This window comes from Heteronotia binoei, chromosome 11 (assembly GCF_032191835.1).
Source record: "Heteronotia binoei isolate CCM8104 ecotype False Entrance Well chromosome 11, APGP_CSIRO_Hbin_v1, whole genome shotgun sequence".
Taxonomy (NCBI): domain Eukaryota; kingdom Metazoa; phylum Chordata; class Lepidosauria; order Squamata; family Gekkonidae; genus Heteronotia; species Heteronotia binoei.
Window position 1 is genome coordinate 54,986,649 of NC_083233.1, and position 21,215 is coordinate 55,007,863.

At 41.3% G+C, this 21,215-nt stretch overlaps 1 protein-coding gene across 1 annotated transcript in view; it reads left to right on the plus strand.

The window, feature by feature from the left end:
• Positions 1–735: 735 nt before the first annotated feature.
• HORMAD2 (HORMA domain containing 2) overlaps positions 736–21,215 on the plus strand; it is a 37,557-nt gene continuing 17,077 nt past the window's right edge. The window contains exons 1-9 of the mRNA XM_060249150.1: positions 736–835; positions 941–1,085; positions 1,624–1,687; positions 1,895–1,931; positions 4,483–4,503; positions 7,269–7,295; positions 9,533–9,600; positions 12,128–12,279; positions 12,891–13,197. Coding sequence (XP_060105133.1) covers positions 785–835; positions 941–1,085; positions 1,624–1,687; positions 1,895–1,931; positions 4,483–4,503; positions 7,269–7,295; positions 9,533–9,600; positions 12,128–12,279; positions 12,891–13,197 — 872 coding nt within the window. The 5' untranslated portion in view covers positions 736–784. The remainder of the gene's footprint in view (positions 836–940; positions 1,086–1,623; positions 1,688–1,894; positions 1,932–4,482; positions 4,504–7,268; positions 7,296–9,532; positions 9,601–12,127; positions 12,280–12,890; positions 13,198–21,215) is intronic.

Genomic DNA, 21,215 nt, shown 5'->3' on the forward strand with positions numbered 1-21,215 from the left:
CAACTGAAAAGACCTTTCTTAGCCTGAGACCTGGGACACCACTGCTGAGGAGAATAGATAGTACTGAACTTCATAGCAGTCTGACTTGGTAGAAGGCAACTTTGTATGTATGTTTATACTGGGCTGCTAAGCAAGTAAGCAAACTAAAAGTCATGAGAAGACTTTTGAGAGACTGGATAGGTCTCTGGTGATATGCAGTGGCAAAGGAAGAAGGTATGATTGAACATAGTATGAAGCCAATCTATGCTTCCCAAAAAGCTGCTCCTCTGTGGCAGGGACCCCTCTTGATCACTTGCAAGGAGGAACTGAAAGTTTGTAGCAGGAGGGAGAACTGGCACAAGTCCTCCTCCTAGCAACAGAAATCTTCTGGGGGATAAAAGCCATTTTCTCTGGAATTTTTTGCAAACTCTAAACTGTTATATTAATGCTATTATTTTAAACAGCAACATGTGGACATGGGACAACTTACAACAATCACAATTTGTTAGTTAAGTTAGAATATAATGCATCAGCCTTGGAAATATGCCCCCCCACCCCGGTTGCCAGCCTATAAAATAAAAACTGGCTTGCTTAGAAAAGGAGGAGGGGCCAGCAGTTGAATATCCTAAATAACTGGTTGCTAAGAACCAATTATTACTATTGACGATCAGGTTAGTTACTGTTTACAGACCTGGCACAGGTAGTGTATATTTAATTTCTTTTTCTTTTTGTATTTCCTAAGTAGCTAATGCTTCTTTTACTGCAGGTCCCTGGCTGCACATGGAAAACAGCTGACTAAAATAATATGGCAACTGCTCAGCTCTTGCACAGTGAACAAAAGCAAAAAACATCCAAGGTACAAAACATGGGACCATAAGAAACATTTGAAAGGGAAAAAATTGACCTATAATTTATTCATTGTCTTCTAAAACCAATAGCAGAAACATCTTTGTCTTTTCAGGAAACGGTTCTGTTTCCAAATAGAGTTGCTACTGAGCAACAGTCTATGCTTCTGGTGAAAAGGCTCTTGGCGATTTCAATCTCCTGTATAACATACCTCAGAGGGCTGTTCCCAGAAAGCTCTTATGGAACTCGCTATTTAGATGGTAATAACATTTGTTGTCTTTAATTCTTCTCTTTGCTCGTGAACGATGCTAGAATTCTGTGATTGGAACTTCAGTTATGTCACTGTGCCGGATTCCTCATCTGATGAAGTGTGCTTAAGAGCTCACAAAAGCTTACGTTCTAGATAAAATTGGTTGGTCTTAAAGGTGAAACTTGACTCCTGCTTTGTTCATTCACTCCAAAGAGTTATGGGGCCCTTGTTCTGAATGAAGGCTATGGTGCTGAAGAGGGGAAAGGTAATCCTTCTCTTGCATGTCACATCTGTGGCCAGAATTGCTCCAGGCTACTTTTGCCCCAGCATGGACAAAAAACCCAAGCACAATTATGTAAACCTATCTTCTGTACCTACCTGGATCAAAGCATTCAGGAAGAAAGGGAATTCCAATTGAGAAAACTGGGGAGGGGTGTTAAACCACATTCCTTAGCACTATGAAACATTTAGGTGGTCTCTTCATGGTTACTTTATAAGGCTAAATTGCAACAATGAAAATGTTAACTCTGTGTTTGTGTGTTTTTCAGACATGTGCCTAAAAATCCTTCGGGAAGATAAAAGCTGCCTAGGTTCACTGCAGATAGTCAAATGGTAAGGATCAAGAAAATGCAGAGAATTTGGACCTTTTAGCTGGTCCCTGGCTTTGTACAAACTTCAAATAAAGAGAGAAATTATGTTATTAATTACTGATTTGTTATTCCAGAGACCCTTCATTTTGTTAGCTGACAGCTTTAGATGCCTTGTAAAAGGTCAGACTATTCCGCTTTTATACACATCTATGCATTTCTGTCTTATCAGGATTCAAGGATGCTTTGATGCACTGGAAAAAAGCTATGTAAGTTATTACTTAATTTTTAAAGTGTGTTTTAAATATTGTGCAGTTTTCTCACAAGCTGTTTGTTGGTATTGTGGTGGTGAGGATCCTTTTCTGCTGAGTTTTCTGCAGATTTCTTGTGAATTATCTGTCTTGTACTACTTGTCTTGATTAATGTCCTCAGTCACCAATGTGCTTGGCGCTTTATAGAGTACAGGATCCATGTCCCAAGGAGTTGACAGTATAAAGGAAGACAACAAAAGGAAGGCCAAAAGATGGGGATTAAAAGGGAAAGGCTATACATATGTGTGTGTATGTTCTTTCCCAGATTTAGATTTGAAGGGCAGTAACTGAAGCAGAGCTTGTGTGTGTGTGTATGTGTATATCTATATCTTTATCTATGGAAAAGATGGAAAAGATTCCTTTTTAACACAGAGAAGTTCAGAGACCCCCCCCCCCCATTAAAGCTCTCTTCTCTCTCCTACCCAGTCAGTAAAAGAACAAAAACATTTTAAAGTGTTTGTGTAGTTAATGAAAGTATAGTAAAGTGTTGTTCCATCCATAATTTGAAATTTCTTTTGCCAACTGTTTTGCTGTAAACAACTGAAGAGCATTTGGGGTATAGAGGACACAGACTTGTGTTGCCTGCTTTCTTCTGGAATCTTTTAACAGTTGCATAACATGGTATAGAAAGGGACTGTATATAGGACTTTAATAAAGGTGGATGCAACTAAAGCAGGGGTGTCAAACATGCAGTTCGGGGACTGAATTAGGCCCCTGGAGGGCTCCTATCAGGCCCCCGAGGAACTGGCTGTCATCTGCTTCCTTCTCCCTCTCTCTTGCTACCTTCTGCATAACAGCTTGCTTTGCAAGGCTTGCTCAATTGCTCAAGAGCTACCTCTGTTTTCTCCATTGGCTGAGGCTCCTCCCCCAGTCCCCCGGGGAAGGAAGAAAAGAGCCAGAGTTTCCTTTGTCCAGTTCCCTGGATCCTATGGGAGAAATACAAAGAAAGCATCCTTAAGACCAATGAGTGCTAATGTTTTAAGTTTTTTAAAATATATATATTTGTGTTTGTCTGTGTTCTTTATAAAATTTATATCTCTGCTACTTAATCTTAAATAGGTACACACATGGGCCGACCCGACATGACCTGGCCCCTCAAGGTCTCATTTATGTCATATCTGGGCCTCATAATAAATGAGTTCTACACCCCTGAACTAAAATATAAACTGAAATTATTGTTTGAGTGCATGTAGGTACCCCAATTAGCCACAAGATGTCAGTGGTGCCTCTTGCACATAGGTCTGAATTGCATACAAAAATCATGCCAGTTCAGATGTTGCCTTGAGGAAGGGAAGGAATAACAGAGACTTGAAATTAATGGCCAAACTATACATGATACTAGAGATCTGATTGTCTCATCCAGTGTACAACTTAGGCTCAGAAATCAGCCATAGAAGGCAATAAAAATTGGGATTTTTTGAAAAGTTTTTTTGAAAAAAACAAAAACACTATGCTTTGTCTGCCCATTTGCTCAGTAAAAATTGGGATCCATTATTTCAGTCCAAAGAAAAATGCACACTTACCTTTTTGCCTACCAGAGCTCAAGGCAACTGGGGAGAATCAGGTTTAGTCAGGGAGTCAATACCAGAAGGATTCATGGTGACTAAGAGGAACCTCCACAATCAGAGGCACTAAGCCTCTGAATCCCAGAGCCAGGAAGCAACATCAGAGCCTGAGGAAGACCTCAGCCTCTATACCCTGTTGTTGGCCACAGTTTGAGACAGGGTGCTGAACTAGATGGACCATTGGTCTGATACAGCAAGGCTCTTCTTACGTTTTTAGGTCTTTTAGGGCTCTTCTAGCTATAGAGGAGAAAGTTAATTTTCCTGTTCCCCACCACTATTTGTCAGGCTTTATGTCCCGCACTGCTTTTTTAGACTAAAATATATTTGGGGACTCTATCTGAGATTTTTATCCCACCTTTCCTTCAGGTAGTTCAGCATAGTGTTCAGCCCTCTTATGAAACATAGTGACTGGTCCAAGGAGCCTCATGGTTGAACAATTATCTGAAGATGGGTCTGTGAAGTCTGTCTTCAACATTCTAACAATTGTGTTATCTGAAACATGGATTGCCAATATATGTTTAGCCCTAAGCAGTTATCAGTGGCTGAGGTCACATTGTGCTTAATAAAAAGAAGCCAGATTTTCTTTTTCTAGAGTTTTGGGTCTCTGTCCTAGATAGCCCAGCTTAGCCTGATCTCATCAGCTCTGGGAGGCTAACCAGAGTCAGCTCTGGTCAGTGTTAGGCTGGGAGACCCCAAATAATACCTCTCTGTATAGAGGCAGGCAATGGAAAACCACCTCTGAATGTCTTGCCTTGAAAACCCTACAGGATTACCACAAGTTGACTGCGACTTGATGGCAAACAAACAAACAAGTTGTAGGAGTTTGTAGTGGTTTGAATAAGGTGATGGGTATACACCAAATTCTTCATTGGCTCTAACTATAAAATCATTGCTTTTTACATTTTAAATGAAGTGCAGATTTTTGACTTTCTTTTTTCTTTCAGCTCCGTGTGGCTGTCTTGGCAGTAAGTAGAATGTGAAACTATCGTACACTTTATGTTTGAGTAATGTTGACGTCAACCTGGGACACTTCCGTCTACCTTGCCTGTCTTTTTGAGATCTGAGCATTGCACTTAATGTCAGTATCTGGGTTGCCTACACAAGTTTTACTTTCACATGTGATAGACATTTCCATGAATGCTTTTTAAAAGCCCTGCCTTTGCTCAAATCTACATGGATTTATTTGGGCTGATGGTGTGGAGATCCCCTTTGCCTTGTGAAAAGGAGACCCCTCTTCAAGCCCCACCTTCAAACCTGAACCCTTGTTAGGGAGAGCCCCTAGGCTTTCTATTGGGGCTATCTCTGCCAAGTGAGCTATGGAGGCATCAAGATGGAATAGCCACAGTTCCTTCCCTTTGTGTCTGCCTTTTGAAAAGGAATGTTCTTGCAGGAGATAAATCAAACCCTATCCATGCATAACATCAAGGGAGCATGCTGACATCCAAGTGTGTAGGTTGGCTGCTTCCATGTGTGACTGACACGGGGTTGTTGTCAGTATGCCACTCCATGGACGGTGGGTATAACCATTGTTGCTCTGGACTTCTTTGCAATTACTATGCTCTTTGCTCCTTGGAAGTGAGTGTTTTTGTTATGTTCTAGGCTGAGAGAGAATAGGATGTAATAGCTATGTTGGCACCACACTAACACTGCACTGTCATCTCAGATTTGAGATTGGGATACCTATCACTCACTTGCAAGGAATTACCTCAAAACAAATTTTTAACCTTTAGCAGTTGGCACAGCTCAATCTGTGTTGTGGTCACCTAAGCATTTGTTTTGGCTTGATGAGGTGCAATGCTGAATACAGTAGGTGACCTAGGGCTTTTTGGAATAAAGAAACAAATGAAACACGGCATTGATAAATTTCTTTGGCTTTAGGAGCCAGCCCAAAAATTTAGAAGCCAGATGCATTTTTCAGCCTTCAGGGTTTTGTGCTATAACGACCATATTTTTCTTTTTTGCAGAAATAAATCTTAAGCTTTCCACCATTTTTTTCTAATTTTATTAAAACTATGACAAAAATGCTGCAGTGTATAGATAAACATGGTGTAGCCCTGTCTGTCATTAACATAACAAAAATATAACCTGTAACCCTAACCTAACTTCTTTCCAATTGTTCAAAATTTAGTAATTACTTTTAAAAGCTCCATTTAATTGAAAATTGGAGCCAGAAGCATGGAAAGCCACTGCAATGAAGAATTGAGTAGGAATGTAACTCTGCATGCTCCATGTATGGGCAGTTGGTTCATGAACAGAACACATTTAGCTCTGAAAGCTTCAGAAGATGGTCTCACAGGATCCCCTCAGTGTGATGTGCAGAGACCAAAAAAAAGATTGAATTAATCTACCACCGGTTAATGGTTTAACATTAAAATCTAAACAAACAGTGACAATAACTTGTTTCATGTGCGGTTTTATTTCATAAAACAAAATATTCTGATGTGAGATTATAAATAAACTCGTACTTTAGAGGATTGCTGAGAGACATTAAAATGAAATCATTGCTGAAAATATTAGGCACCATAATGAGATTTCTAGATGCCATGGCACCAGTATTCCCTCTAAGCTGAGTTGGCGTGAGCTAGCTCATAGATTTTTAGCCTTCTGCTCACACATTTTTGTCTTAGCTCAGAAAGGATAACCCCAGAGCACAATAATTTATGCAGTAGCTCGCAACTTTAATGCCAGAAGCTCACAAAGTAGAATTTTTGTTCAAAAGATTTTGCAGCTTAGAGGGAACATTGCATGGCATGCAAGATTTTTTCATCCCTGTATTGTCAGATAGAATATGATGACATTGGATTTATACTCTGCCCTCCACTCACGAGTCTCAGAGCAGCTCACAATCTCCTTAATCTTCCTCTCCCACAACAAACACCCTGTGAGGTGGGTGGGGCTGAGAGGCTCTCTCAGAAGCTGCCCTTTCAAGGACAAGCTCTGCGAGAGCTATGGTTAACCCAAGGCCATTCCAGCAGCTGCAAGTGGAGGAGTGGGAACCCAGTTCTCCCAGATAAGAGTCCATGCACTTAACCACTACACCAGACTGGCTCTCAGTACAGACAATAGTGCTGAAAGGTATGTTATTTAAAAGAGCTGGGAATCCTTTGGCCACTGAGGAGATGCCCAGCAACAGCGAATTCATGTACATCACATTTAATGTCTGTTAAAAGTGATGTTGGAATGCAATGTAAGGTTTAATTATCCTAATAACTAGTGAGTTTTGTAACTAAAAAGGCAGTTTCTCCAGTTTGCATGATAATTTTTTTTAAAACGTTATAACTCTTCCATTTAACAAAATCCTGAAACCAGTTTCATAGTACTCATGTTTCTAGCTTGGCTTTGTGGTAGGCTTGATACCCTAGATATTGCAACTGAAATTTCCAAATGGGTTAAGATCTACTGTTAGAACTGAAAATTTTTGGGAAGTGCTATCTGGTGGGTGGTTTGGAAACTGACCACAGGTATCATTGTGGGTGGTACAACATGTTGAATTCTTTGAAAAGAAACTGAGCTAATGGAAAACTACTCGGTTGAGGCAAAGATAGATATTATTGATAGTTCTCAGAGTTTTCACAATTTATTCAGTTTGCACAACAGTTATAGGTGTAGGAAGGAGGATGAAAAAAATTATACAGTTTGTCAGGGACCAAACAAAAGTGTACCTAGCTTTATTTTCCTGTAACAATGCAAGGAAATGGCAACATTGATTCAGTCTGCTTTCTTAAAACAGGTCTATACAAATCCCCAAGAACCCGAGGTAAGAGTCTGATGAAACAGGAAATCAGAGCTATCATAGAAATGATGCTTAAGTGAACCAAAATATAAGCTCCCATCAACATGTGCAAACATGACACATGCTTACTAAATGGGGGGAACAGCAGGGAGCCATTTCCAGAAATTTTCTCTAAAGGCTTCAATCACCATTAAAGCGATGCCTCTTGCTACTCTTTATATTTATCTATACAAGTAATGCATCTGCCAAAAGCAGACGGGGTTAAGGCCATCAGCCCTCCATTTATCACCCCCACTTAGGTTAGAATATGACAGTCCATAAGCCAGAAATGTGGGGGATGTTACAAAGACAGGCCAGTTTAAAGTAAGAGCCAGGGCTTTTTTTGAGCAGGAATGCACAGGAACACTGTTCTGGCTGGCTTGGCATCAGGGGGTGTGGCCTAATATGCAAATGATTTATGTTGGACTTTCTCTACAAAAAAGCCCTGTGTGAAACAATGGTGATGTCAGGGGGTATGGCCTAATATGCAAATGAGTTCCTGTTGGGCTTTTTCTTTAAAAAAAAAAGCCCAGGCAAGAGCCAATCCAAAATGTGAGTGAGGGTCATTCCCGACTGTTGTTAAGTAAATAAAAGTATTTTCTACACATGGACAGGCGTGTGTAATTTAATCTGCTACTGCTGCAACTTCTAGTACACTGGTGCACAGTGGGGCTTCTACCTGGCGAGTTTTGTCATAATTGTGGTGCCTGGGTTTCCCAATAGTGCTTATTCACCCCCTGCCCTGTGTCAACAGGGCTTTTTCTTTTTTCAAAAATCAGCAGTTTAATATTGTTGCATTGTTTCAGAGATATACCTTTCCCCTCATATCCTCTCAATGAAAGAATTCAGTTGGGAGAGTAGGTAGTATATATACCATTGCTTGTTTAATTTTAAACATTGATGTTTAAAGCTACTAGGCTTCACCAGGCCAATCCCCAATTTCTCTCTGGTTTTGATAGACTCTTAACTGCTATCAGTGATCTGTATGCTCTAAAGCAGGCTGAGAACTCATCATACTTCCCCCCCCCTTTAGTTAATTTACAGAGTTATACTTTTCAACATAAATAAATAGTTTATTCACAGCCTAAGCCAGCATTTAAAACAATAAAATCATACAAAATTAAAACTGATTGACCATAAAATCATACATAAAAGGCATAAAATACTGTTGTAAAACTACAAATATAATTGAACATGGCAGTTATAGCAAACAGATTGGCAAAGGTGTTTAGCCATTTCCTGACTGAATTATTAGAGTTTTCCTTATGTTTGTGGCAAGCCAGCCAAATTTTGCTAATTTGTATGTAACCTCAGGGTTCTTATCGCTAAGAAGATTCTTAGGAGTTGCAATTTTTGGCTACTTGGTAAAAGGTATGGGTGTGGGAAATGGAAGTACTTCTCAGTGATCATTATAAGCCTCAAATATGACATGGACTAGAGATTCGATACCATCATTGCAGCAGGGACATAATCGTTCTTGGAATGGCACCTTTTTGTATCTCCCCTTCACCACCGCTGAAGGAAGAACTCGTAAGAGTAAACGTTCTCCTATATTCATTATTTGTTAAGCGGTATAGGTACATATCTAGGGATTTCTCCCTAAAAAGAGACCACCATACTTTGGGAGAGTCCCACCACACTTTTGGGAGATACCACCCTCCTCCTTCCTGTGTTTCCCCGGAGGTCCCCAGCTTGTATAAGAAATTACTGCTTGGCAGGAAATGTTTCAGTGGAGCAGCCCTAATTCATGATGGATACTAAGGGCAACGGTATGTATGGACAAAAAAAATCCCTAAGTATGGGATTTCTCCCTAAGTATTGTGGTCTCTTTTTTCTGCTTTTGTAATTAACACAAACCACCTTCTTTATTATTAAGAGTAAAATAAAATCGTGATTAAATTGTAAGAGCAAGGCTGGAAGGACATGTCAGCAATTAAATGGGCACAACATGGTATTATTACCTATGAAACACTGTTGTACATGCAATAAACTTGTTTGTTCTATAAAGCTTGGAACTGCCCTTCATGTAGCATGTTAAGAGTGACTGTGGAAACATAAATTGACTGAAGGAAAAGGGAAATGTTAAAAGCTCACTTGAATTAATCTCAAGAGACTGAAGCAGAGTGGGTATTCTTGTATGATAAGAAAACCCTTGATGGTCACAAGTGTATTTGTTATGATAGCTTGTTACAACTAGTCTCTTTTTCCTTTTGGTTATCTAGCATGTGACAGAACTCTACCAGTTCAAATTCAAATACTTGAAGACTGGAGTCCAGATGGATTTTGCTAGGTACATTATCACTGTTTCTGGAGAAATGGAGAGAGATGTTTGCGTATGTGAATGAAGCAAACTTCCTGCTGTTTGCATAGCCTTTATTTATATTTTGTATCATATTTTAATATGCAAAATATCTTACAGTCCTTGATAGCTCACGCCCCTCAATAGCTTGGTTCATTATAATAAGACGTTTATGGTTGAAGATTGGTGGGAAATTACTGGAGATTCTGTGGTGGAGTTTGAAGAGGGCCTAGGACTTAGGGCTTCAGAGTGGGGTCTGCCAGACACAGGTTCTTGCTGTGGAAGCTGTCTGGGTAATTTCAGACATCACAGACTTCCAGCCTAACCTGGCTCACAGGGTTGTTGTTCAGATCAAAGGGGGGAGAAGAGAATGATGTAAGCTGCTTTAGTTCTCCTTCCCCCACTGTGGAGAGAAATTGTCCATTTCTATGTAGAGGCTCCAGGGAGAGGGGAGCTGAAATCAGAGGGGCAGATAAAGGGAAGGAGATAGGGTTGCCAACTCCAGGTTAGGAAATCTCTGGAAATTTAAGGGGTGGGGCTTGGAGAGGGTGGGGTTTGAGGATAGGTGAGACCTCAGTCAGGTACAATGCAATTTTCTCCTGGGGAATCACTTGCCAATCTCCAGGTGAGGGCTGGAGATCACTCAGAAGTACAACTGCTCTCCAAATGGCAGAGATCAGTTCCCCTTGAGGTGGAGGGGGGGGAGTGAATGTCTTCACTTGGATGGGTGGGAAGACAGCAAGGGAGGGTATTCACCCAGAGCCTCTTTCTAGAGCCTGCTGTATTTTTTCTCCACAATGGGCCTTATTCCTAGTATTCTTTATGTGTTAGTTGATGTTCTATATTTGATACTGGGGCATGGAGAGTGGTACTATTTCTGCTGCTCTTGCTATTTTTGCTTCTGTAATGCCTGAGAGATTGATGTTTCACTCCTGTAGAATAGGTAGTTGCTCGACCAAATACAAATGCTTGCTCTAGTACCAGAGAGTGATACTATGGCTGATAACAGACCAGCACTTTGGGCCGAATCAGAGATGCCTCTGAAGTCAGCCCAAAAAATCCCTGCAGATGGCAACATCTGCCTCCCGTCCCCATTCCGCACTCACCCCATCCTCCAGGTCGATCCACCCGGCCCCAAAAGCTACCACTTTGAAAGTGGTCGCAAATTTTTGGGCCGGCCGCCAGTTACCTTCATGTTGGGCAGAAGGGAAAGGGCGCACACGAGGTGACTTGGCAGTGTGGAATCACCAAGCCGCCCTGAGCCATTTCCAGCTTTCCCCCCCATGCAGCCCGCAGGACCGCTCTGCCCCTTTAAAAAATACCAAGCAGCAGCTTCTGAGGCGCCTCCCTGTGCGGAGGCGTCTGGCTGCTGCATGGACAGGATGGGGCCGCCTCCCTGGTACCGTGGGGAGGCTCTGGGACGGTTCTTTTTGAGCTGTCCCACTTTCGGCTGCCTCCCGCCCCAGAATGCCTGTCTGCTCTCAGCCTATGAATGGTAATCTTATTTATGGGTTGCATTCTTGTTACAACAGTGTGCTACAGTATATCAATTCAGATGTCTAAAATTCTCTATAAGAAGCTCAGCGGTTGTCAGAACACCTTCTGGTGGCAGATGTGTAAGTGAGATGTATTTCTAGTACATCTCTCATACTATATTCCCTCTCAGCCTTAGTATATCTCACTTTTGTCCCCATATTCCATTGGTTGGTCAGTCTTGCAAGCAACTGTTCATGTGATTGGCCTAGTAGTATGACTAATAAAACAAGCTGCAAACCCACATTCAATCATGTTTTCTATACTGTGAACTGGACAATTAGTAGCAATTTTTTAGTTTAAGGAATTGAAGTTGCAATCTTGTAGTCTGATTGTTTATGAGGTATGCAGCTTGTATGAGGAGTTGGTTATCTGCAGGAATTTAGTTGGCTGTAGCAATTGGAATAGATACTTCACATCTTACAATAGCATCTGTTACCAGTTTAGTAGTAGCATTGTTGCATGCTACTCTTTATCTGGTGCAATACTTTGAGTAAGTTCATATTGCCATCATTCAGCTATAAGTCACAATGCTGTTGGCAGAAGTCCAGAATGGAGCCCCTGGATCATTTTCTCCTCCCACCATCCCCCCTTACTGGAGCCAAACAAGGGGTGGCTCTCTCCTTGTATAAGGTAGGTGGGAGCTGCCAGCTGCCCAAGCCTCAAGTGGGGCAGGCTCAAGTGATAACAGGAGCCTGCTGTATTCTTTTCCCCTCTCTTTTGGGGGACAGGCCATGGGCAGTAAGAGCCCCCCTCCAAGCATGGGTGTGGGGCAGCTTTCCCTGTTGTCCACTGGCTAAGACCACCCCTAACAGTGCTGCTCAGCTCCAGCAGAACAATCTTTGCACCTAATGCTGTGCATGTATGTTCAAGCACACTAGCTTTTGGGGTTAGAGTGTGCTTCTTAGCAGTTATTGACCTCTTTTTGTCAATTTTTTACAGTGGCTTGGGAAAGGCTTTGATTTTTGTCTTCTTTTGGTTGTAGCACTCAAGTGAGCTCTATGAAAAGAGTAAACAGTGAGGAAATTAAGGAAGCCAGCATCCTGCTGATCCGCAAATTGTATGTTTTAATGCAGAATCTTGGACCCCTTCCTAATGATATTACTTTGGCTATGAAACTCTTCTACTACAGTGATGGTATGTGGAGAGACTGCCACCCTCCTTTATTTATTTTAATTATTTTATTGAATTTATATCCCACCCTCCCTGCAGGTGGGCTTTAGAGGTCAGTAGATAGCACTGAAGAATGGGAACTGGTTACTGTCTAATTGTGTGTTAGAACTGGCAGCCTGGGAGAAAGCTGGCATGGAATCTGAAAACAAGGGGTGGAGGGGCAGTGTGAGATCCTGTGATGAAATGCTCAGATTGAGCACTCTGGTCACCGTAACTTCAGAGGGCTGTGCAAAGACATATCAGACCTTTGTGTCACCTCCTGTAGAGCTGGAAGAAACAATACCACTTTCTGACCAGCTGCAGTGATAGTCCTGAAGCCACAGCAGAGTGTGGGGCAACAACTCCCTCTTTTCACTTGTGTCTCACTGTTTGAGGCCTTTGATGCTTTGCACTGTGCTCAAGACGCATTTATAAAGGTATGCAGCCATAGTGCCCAGTGGACTAAGCACTATTGCTTTTTTGTGTTCTCTCTTCCTCTGTCCAACCCAGGTTCTTGCTGTCAGAACTGCATTTATCCCTTATTGCAGATTTAAAAGCTTGTGTAATTTAGGATTGCATGTATCTTTCCTTTGCAGTCACACCTGATGATTACCAGCCTCCTGGCTTTAAGGAAGGTAGCAGACCAGATTGCCTGCTTTTTGATGGCAACCCAGTGAACCTAAAAGTGGGATCGGTTTCCACTGCGTTTCATGTTCTGAAATTGAGAGTAACAACTGAGAGCAAAAGGATGGGGATGCTGGAGAGCAGCCTGGTTGAAGAGAGTGGTCCTACTGAGATCTCCCATGAAGGACTAGACTGTGAGGAGGAAGAAGAGGAGAACAGCACTAAGGTACAAGAACAGATTAGATTCATTTTCCAGAACCTACAATGCAAGCTGGGAAGGCAGAGTTACATACTATTATACATTTAAAAGTAACTGCTCAAAGATAGGCCATTATATATTAAAATATCAATGGGGAGTATCTGTTCACTCTTTAAGGTAAGATGGTCTTAGAGGCAGCTTTGTTCATTGATGAACTGCTGTCATGCTGAAGAAATTCTGAGTGCATCTAAATAAATGCTTTTAACATTTATTTGTTTGTTTAAAGAATTTCTATATTGCCTTTCCACCCAAATAGGTCCCCAAGATGGTGAACCTCAAGGCATTAAAACATTAAAGCCACATTTAAAATGTAAAATATTTAACAATACAATAAAAACATCTACACACACACAACGCAACCATGGAAGAGGACCTGTAAGAGTTTACTTAGGGGTACACCGAACAAAACAAAAAGGTCTTCACCTGCTGGTGGAAGACAATGACAGAGGGAGACAGATAAATCTTCCTGGGGAGGGAGTTCCAGCGTTTCAGCACCATGACATTTCTTCTTGGTCTTGATAGAAGGAAATACTACTTCACCCAAAGGGTGTTCAACACTGCCACAGGAGGTGGTGGCAGCTGCAAGCACAGACATCTTCAAGATGGGATTGGATAAACATATGGAGCAGAGGTCCATCAGTGGCTGTTAGCCACAGCGTATTGTTGGAACTCTCTGTCTGGGGCAGTGATGCTCTGTATTCTTGGTGCTTGGGGGGCACAATGGGAGGGTTTCTAGTGTCCTGGCCCCACTGATGGACCTCCTGATGGCACCTGGTTTTTTTGGCCACAATATGACACAGAGTGTTGGACTGGATGGGCCATTGGCCTGATCTAACATGGCTTCTCTTATGTTCTTATGTCAAGCCATTTCTTAGATAGGCCCCGTTAGATAGGGAGGCACCCAAAGCAAAGCCTCCAAACATGACCAGAGTGGACAGGAAGGTTCCCAGCTGCATGACTGAGTAAATGTCTAAACCACAGGCTTTCATTCTTTTTCTGTGTGGAACTCATGGAACTGTACATTGGTGATGGTGATAAGGAATTCTTAGCTGGCCCACCAAACTATAATACAGAGAATTCTTGGGGGGAAGATGTGACTGCTAAATTGATCTAAAATAGTTATAAATTTGCACTGTAGATGTACCTGTGTTTATGCTCTTTTTCCTCATTTCATGACAGATTTGGGTCTCTTACATTTATGTAAAAAGCAGGACTGCAAACTTGAGTGCATTTAATCAGATTGATCAACCAAAAACACAGATTATAACTTTTCACAAACCTAATTACACCACTATGCAGGACACAGATAGTCAGGTTCTGTCCTACCTACACTTAAGTTAATTTAAAAAAAAACTCCCATTGTGCTATAAATTTGTTTTACAGAAAGACCTCCAGTCCATTAGCAAGAAATTGCGTAACAAGAGAATACTTGAAGAGGATGCAGATTCAGGCTGCAAGGCTGTTTTGTCTTTGGATCCAGAGAGAGCAGGTAACAGTCATTTTAAAAAAAATTGAACCCCTGTTGCAACAATGTACTAATATCCAATTTTAATTTTTTTTTTTAAAGGGCAAGTGTCTAATTTCTTCAGTATGGAAAATACTTGCTCAGCCTTTCACTCAGGATGCTTATAGGACTTTAGTTTGTGTCCTGCAACATCCTCCCGCGCCCATCCTCATGAAAAATTCTGGAGGACTCAAAAGATTTCTACATTGTTTTATTAAACCAAGTTTGATTCCAGTGGCACCTTTAAGACCAACAAAGTTTAATTCTGGATATAAGCTTTCATCTGCAAGCACACTTCTTCAGATACATTGAAACAGACTTCCTCAAGTCTTACAATGTATCTGAAGAAATGTGCATGCCCAAGAAAGCTTATACCCAGAATTAAATTTTGTGGGTCTTAAAGATGCCACTGGATTCAAACTTCTGTTGCTTCAGACCAACATGGCTACTCACCTAAATCTATGTCACATTGTTTTATGTCATTTTGGTTGGTCCTAATAAAAGTTATTACATTATGCTTTGTACCAGTATGGCAACTTGCAACTTATATGTATGATATTTGCATTTCAGAAACTACAAAGAAAACTGGAGAAGAAAACACAGAAACAGCATTTGGTGCTAAGACATCTCACCAGGTGAGCATCACTGAGATCTTTCGTACATGGGTTATTTGCTCTTGGTTCAATGCTGTTGGAAAGCAGATATTCCCACTCCCCCCGCACACACACACACATTTCCCCAGGTTTTCCTAGGCTTTTGTCTGATCTTTTCTAAACATGATTTGCTGCTAAATTTTGTGAAAAGTTAAGTGAACCTAGATGGCTGCCATGTGGGTGGGAAAGTCTGAATTTTCTAGTCCAGGCTGCATAACAGCCCTTTTCTCTTCCCCAGTCCTGGCAGCATCTATTCCTTCTGCCACTGAGGGGACTTTTTGAGGATTTTCCAAAATTGGTAATTGACACAGCAAGGTACTGCTAATAATGGTATATCAGTATGTCAGTTAGCAGTTTTAAAATGTACGGAAAAGACGCTTGGTGGCAGGTTGCTGTGGAAATCCCGCTGCTGCTGAGTTATGTTGGCAGTCCCAGCAACAATGGCACTTCCAAAATAAAATGTTACCATGTAGAATGGCGCTATGTGACCCCTGGTCCCCAACATGATGATGTCACTTCTGCATGACATCATCATGTTTGGGCTGTCCCCAGCACCTCCCAAACTGTCCCCCCCAAAGTCCCCCACTGGGGATTCGAAGGGAACTGGCAACCCTAGTCCTATCAGTTTGTTAAATGTCTTCTTTAGTTTCAGTGGTTTTATTTTCAGCTCTGCATAAGGAGTTCTTTTTCTCTGAATTGGAGAATCAGGAATGTTCCAAGACTGAAGTGCTATTGATCAATGAAAAAACTGGTTGTGAACTATGGAGCCAGCCTGTTCTGCACGGGGTTGCACTCCCCTTGAAGGTTTTAGGCCTTCAGGTACTACTGGATTCCAGTCTACAGATGGAGGCTCAGGGCTCCTCCATGGCACATAGTGCCTTTTTATCAGCTATTGCTGGTTTTTCAGTTATGATTTTTATTACCCCTGTGCTAAAAGAGGGGTTATCCATCTGTTTCCAGGCACAATGCAAGTTTTGATTCTTACCTTTAAGGACCTAAATCAGGGGTGGGGAACAGTGGCTCTCCAGATGTTTTTTGCCTATAACTTCCATCAGCCCCAGCCATTGGCCATGCTGGCTGGGGCTGATGGGAGTTGTTGGCAAAAAAATCTGGAGAGCCACTGTTCCCCATCCATGCCCTAAATGGTTTAGGGCCGGGGAACTTGAAGGACTGTCTCCCCCCATACTATCCAGCCTGTCAGCTAAAACACATGCATCAAACACACATCTTTTTTACCCAGGCTTTTAATTAGAGACTTTATTGTAGCTTTTTATCCTTTTGTTGTGTTTTGTAGATAGTTTTTATGCTGCTTATGTCTAATGGCCTGTTTGTAATGGTTTTTGTAAAATGCTGTGTTATTTAATTGTAAATTGTCTCAAGTAGGGCTATAAAGAGGTGGCACTGGAATTTCCAAATTAAGTAAATAAATAATCACAGGACATCCTGATAAGGGAAGGGAAGACCTAATGTGTCTTTTTGTATGGTATATGTTGTCTCTAAACCCATGGAAGTATATCCCAGGTACATTGTTTTAGCCCTCACAGTACTATGCCAGTTCCCCAGTGGCCTATACAGGACTAGATTGGACTGTATAGTCCACAGGGCTGGCAGCACTTTCCACCACTATCTTGAATGATTGCTGCAAGGATTAGGGGGGAAATATATGGGAAATACTCCAGAAGCAATGTATAAACTATGGTAGCACTACACAGGCAGGAGAAATAGGACAGGGTTAATTTTTTAACAAGATAAAGATGATAATGAGATCCTGTGTCTGAGAAAGGATACTTCTGTGCTTTTATTTCTAGCAAGATTTGTAAAAAGGAAAAGTTGCTAGAACATTGCTAGAGGAAATAATCTTGAGTTTAAGGGCTTGTCCACATTAGCTTGCACTTCTTTTTTTGAATCGACAGTCCTAATATGCTTACTCACTGAAAATACAGTAGGACTCCAGCAGTTATCTAGTTAATTAATGCTGCATGAGTCATTCCATGCTCCAGATCTGACTAGAATATCTGAACACCTCTGAAGGCAGTTGGTGGACATGAATACATGTTCCCCTCTACTTTCTTGTACCAAAACAATTTGCCAGTTCTCATTTTCACTGCCATTTTTATCAACAAACAAAACTGACCTCTTTTTTTGCGGAGACACTTGACATGATCATGTGGCCACTTCAAGGAAAAAGGAAATCAGATCACTAGACAAAAACAGACTGTTGGCCTGGAAATGTCATTAGTTTTTGAATGATTCATTCATTCTGTTCTGCATCAAAGGGACTTTCCCTTCCTATTGTCTCACTTAGGAAAGGAAGCAAAGCACATAAACAGTTAGTGCATACTTCAATGGGATCAAGGAGGAAGTAATAACAAATTCACATTAAAAATCTTCAACAAAGCACTGTGAGTCAGAAACATGGATTCAGATTATGCTTAACTGCAGCAAAATGGAGGCACAAGAGTTCACAAAATATATGATGATGTTCTGACACTTTTCCCCTCATAACCTAGGGTAGAACTTAGTACACTGAAGAAGATATTATTTGATAATGTGTCTAACGATGGTTTAATAATTTCTTAAAAAGCAAAGCCATTTCAGGAGGGGTGAACTCAGAAGTAGTAGGGCAAGGAAGGAGTGAGTAACTGGTTCTCTGTTCCAAATTCTCTCCCCTCAGTGGCTTTCCCCTGGTAGGATTCATAAGTTGTTACAAGGATAAATGTGCATTTGGAATCCTGTTCTAGGAAAAGCAATTGAGGAAAAGATCTGAAATGGACAAAAGGTGGGCAAAGAGAAATGTTGAGCACACCTTTCCTGGTTTTATCTTCTCAATAAATACTCCCCTTATTTTTAAAGGCATTAGGGTATTACTTCAAATATACATAGTTCGCCCCTTAGTCTTACTGAAATAGTAGTTTAAATCCTAATCTTTTATATTGACTGGTTTGTGATTCAAACTAGCATTTTCCTAATATAGATTCATTATAAATTAGATATTCTCTCATCAAAGAATTCTTATTTTAATGTATGCTTTTTATAGACATGCTGTGCCTAACTCAGACTATAAGAGACAAAGTGTTATTTTAATGATCTTTTAAAACTCTCACAGGGTTGTTATTGTAAGGGCATAATGGAGGGGAGAACGGTATTGTAAGCTATTTTGGGACCCCATCAGGGACAAAAGTAGGGCATAAATCATTAAATAAACATTATTATGATTTTAATTATAAAGTTAGATATCCTGGGAAGAAATCTTTTAGCTGAAGAGAGAGTTATAAATGTTCTTAGTATATCTGTTTGTGGATCATAATGTCTAGTTTGGACCATAGAATCCTTTTAAATTTTTTTTGCTGCTTCTCTTTACCAGAAATGAAATTTGGCCATTTCACAATTTCATCTCAACGGTTTCATCACCATCATCACTTTTTGTTCAGCAGCAGTTTCATATTTATCAGGATGTGTGGTATATGGGTATACAAGCACAGTGTTCTAACTCAGCATTTTTAAAAGCTAACTGTGCAATTCTGGGACAATTCATAGAAAGACAATGAGGAAATGAAATGAAGTAAGGCTGCTATATACCCTAAGAGTTTTTCCACATGATAGTTTGCCTGAACAGAGATCATATCAGCATTATTGTTGTTGTGTGGAAGCCAAATGTCTTTTAATGCCTTAGGAGCCAGGCAGATGGCAAGGTATACATACTTCTTTCAGGATCAGCTCCTTTGCAGGCCAGCTCTGTTGGGCAGTCTGGTTGGAACAAGGCTACCCAGCAGAGCCTCAGCTGAGGCTGTGGTGGCACACTTTGCAAAAGCCATTTAAAGGGATGTTCCCTTTCCTTTTAAATGGCTTTTGCAAGGTGAACTGCGCAACTGAAGTCCAAGTGGCAAGTTCACCTGGAAGTGAATGAACTCGCTGCTTGAACTTCACTTGTGTGCAGCGTGCCTTGCAAAAGCCATTTAAAGGGAATGTCCCTTTAAATTACTTTTGCAAAGCACACTGCACAAATGAAGTCCAACTGGAGAGTTCACTGGGTCATGAACCTCACAAAACAAACCAGGTCAGTAACAGGGGAGGCTTGTGAAAATCAGTGGGGCCCCATGAACCACAAACCAAAATGAACTTGTATTTTCCCAGTTTGTGCCCATCCCTAGAAGAGGATCTTTTGCCTATTCTTTGTACTCCATTTCCACTCCTTTTGGAACCAGATAATTCGTCAGAAGGTGAATTACTAACTGATCAGCTGCTCCATTCTGTGCCATTGAGTGAGAAGTCTCGTACAGATCCCTCACATCCACCTTCTCAGTTAGTTCCAATGTAACCTCCTGGTTTTGGTGTGCCATGGTCCATGCTCTTGGTCCTTGACCTCCTTATTCTTACCTTATATATCCATCTGGATGGATTTGTGTGGCACTTCCCCTCCATATCCTTCACATTTGACATTAGCTCCATACCAACATTTTGCTCAACCTTTGGTTCCAACACTAGTTTTTTCTAATGCCAGGTGATGATGACACCTCCTGGTCTGAATCAGATCTGAACTTATTTCATACCTGACACCAGAGAAGGCAGTAAGGGATGGGGGTGGAGTCGATGCACTTATGTCACTTCTGATGATGGGGGCACATCAGGGATAGGGTAGGTTTTTGGTTCAGAGGTCGGTCCAGGATTGCCTAGTTCACAAGCCCTGGACCAAACCTGGCTTTCCCGGTCTGTACCCATTGGAAGTCGGAAGCATTTGGGGAAAACCATCTTCTATTGTCAACTTTGCACAAAATAGAAAACACTTATAAAGTCATACAAGACTCTTCCATTGTCTCTTATCACAGAAGTCCAAGCAAAGCACAGACAAGGTTCTTATTCAGCTCCAGTAGATAAAAATGGACATAGACTCTGTAGGCCATAGAGTGTATTCTGCAGGCATGCTGAATCTGCACATTATGAATTATCAGGCCACTATAGCCACAAATCTTTTCCTCTTGGAGTATATGTCTTCTTATACTGACCTCATGCCTGAGGACAAATATTGGTGAGGGTGTTGCAGGTAGAGGTGTGCATTTGGGTTTACCCAAATTGAAAATATCCCCAAAAAACACTTTATTGGTATTTTTCAAGTAGAATTGGGTTTGCTGGGCACTGTACATTGAACTGGTTCTGCTGGACTTGCGAAAATGCCACCTCTTCAGTTTCTGCTGCAGAGATTCTCTAGTTTGGCTTTAGTCCTTTGGAAAAAATTGAGAATGGGGGCACCTTCTTTGGGGAGTAATGTGTTCCTTAACTTCCAGTCTGGTGTAGCTTGCGATCACTGTTTTGTGACCTTTAAGACCAAACTTTGTTCTGCTGCTTCAGACTAGGACAGCTACCTGCCTGAATCTATTTTCTGGCCATTATTATTAATTGTTTAGTTCATAATTATTACTGGGAAAAACCTGTCATGTAGAGGAGGGGCCCTGACCTGCATAGCTCTAGCCTAACCTCGTCAGAACTCAGAAGTCAAGCAGGGCCGATGTGGAGGCAGGCAATGGCATACCACCTCCAAACATATTTTGCCTTGAAAACCCAATGGTCAGCTGTGACTTGATAGGGGGGGGGGGGGGAAGGAGAATGTTAAAAAATTATCCAAGCCAGGCACCAAATAGGCTAGCTATGCAACTGTCCATAGGGACTTTTTGCCCCAGAGCCAACAAGAAGGCAATCTATTTCTGTTCCAGGCTGGCCACAACCCTGACTCCCTTGGGGATGCTTGTCAGATCTCAAGAAGGGAAAAGCTGTTTTATGTTTTATACAGGGCAAGGTTCTAGCCAGAAAATCTCAGAAAACTTACTGTATTGTAGTGGCTTCTTTTTGGCAATGTCAGACATAGTTCTCCTATCCTCATGACCAT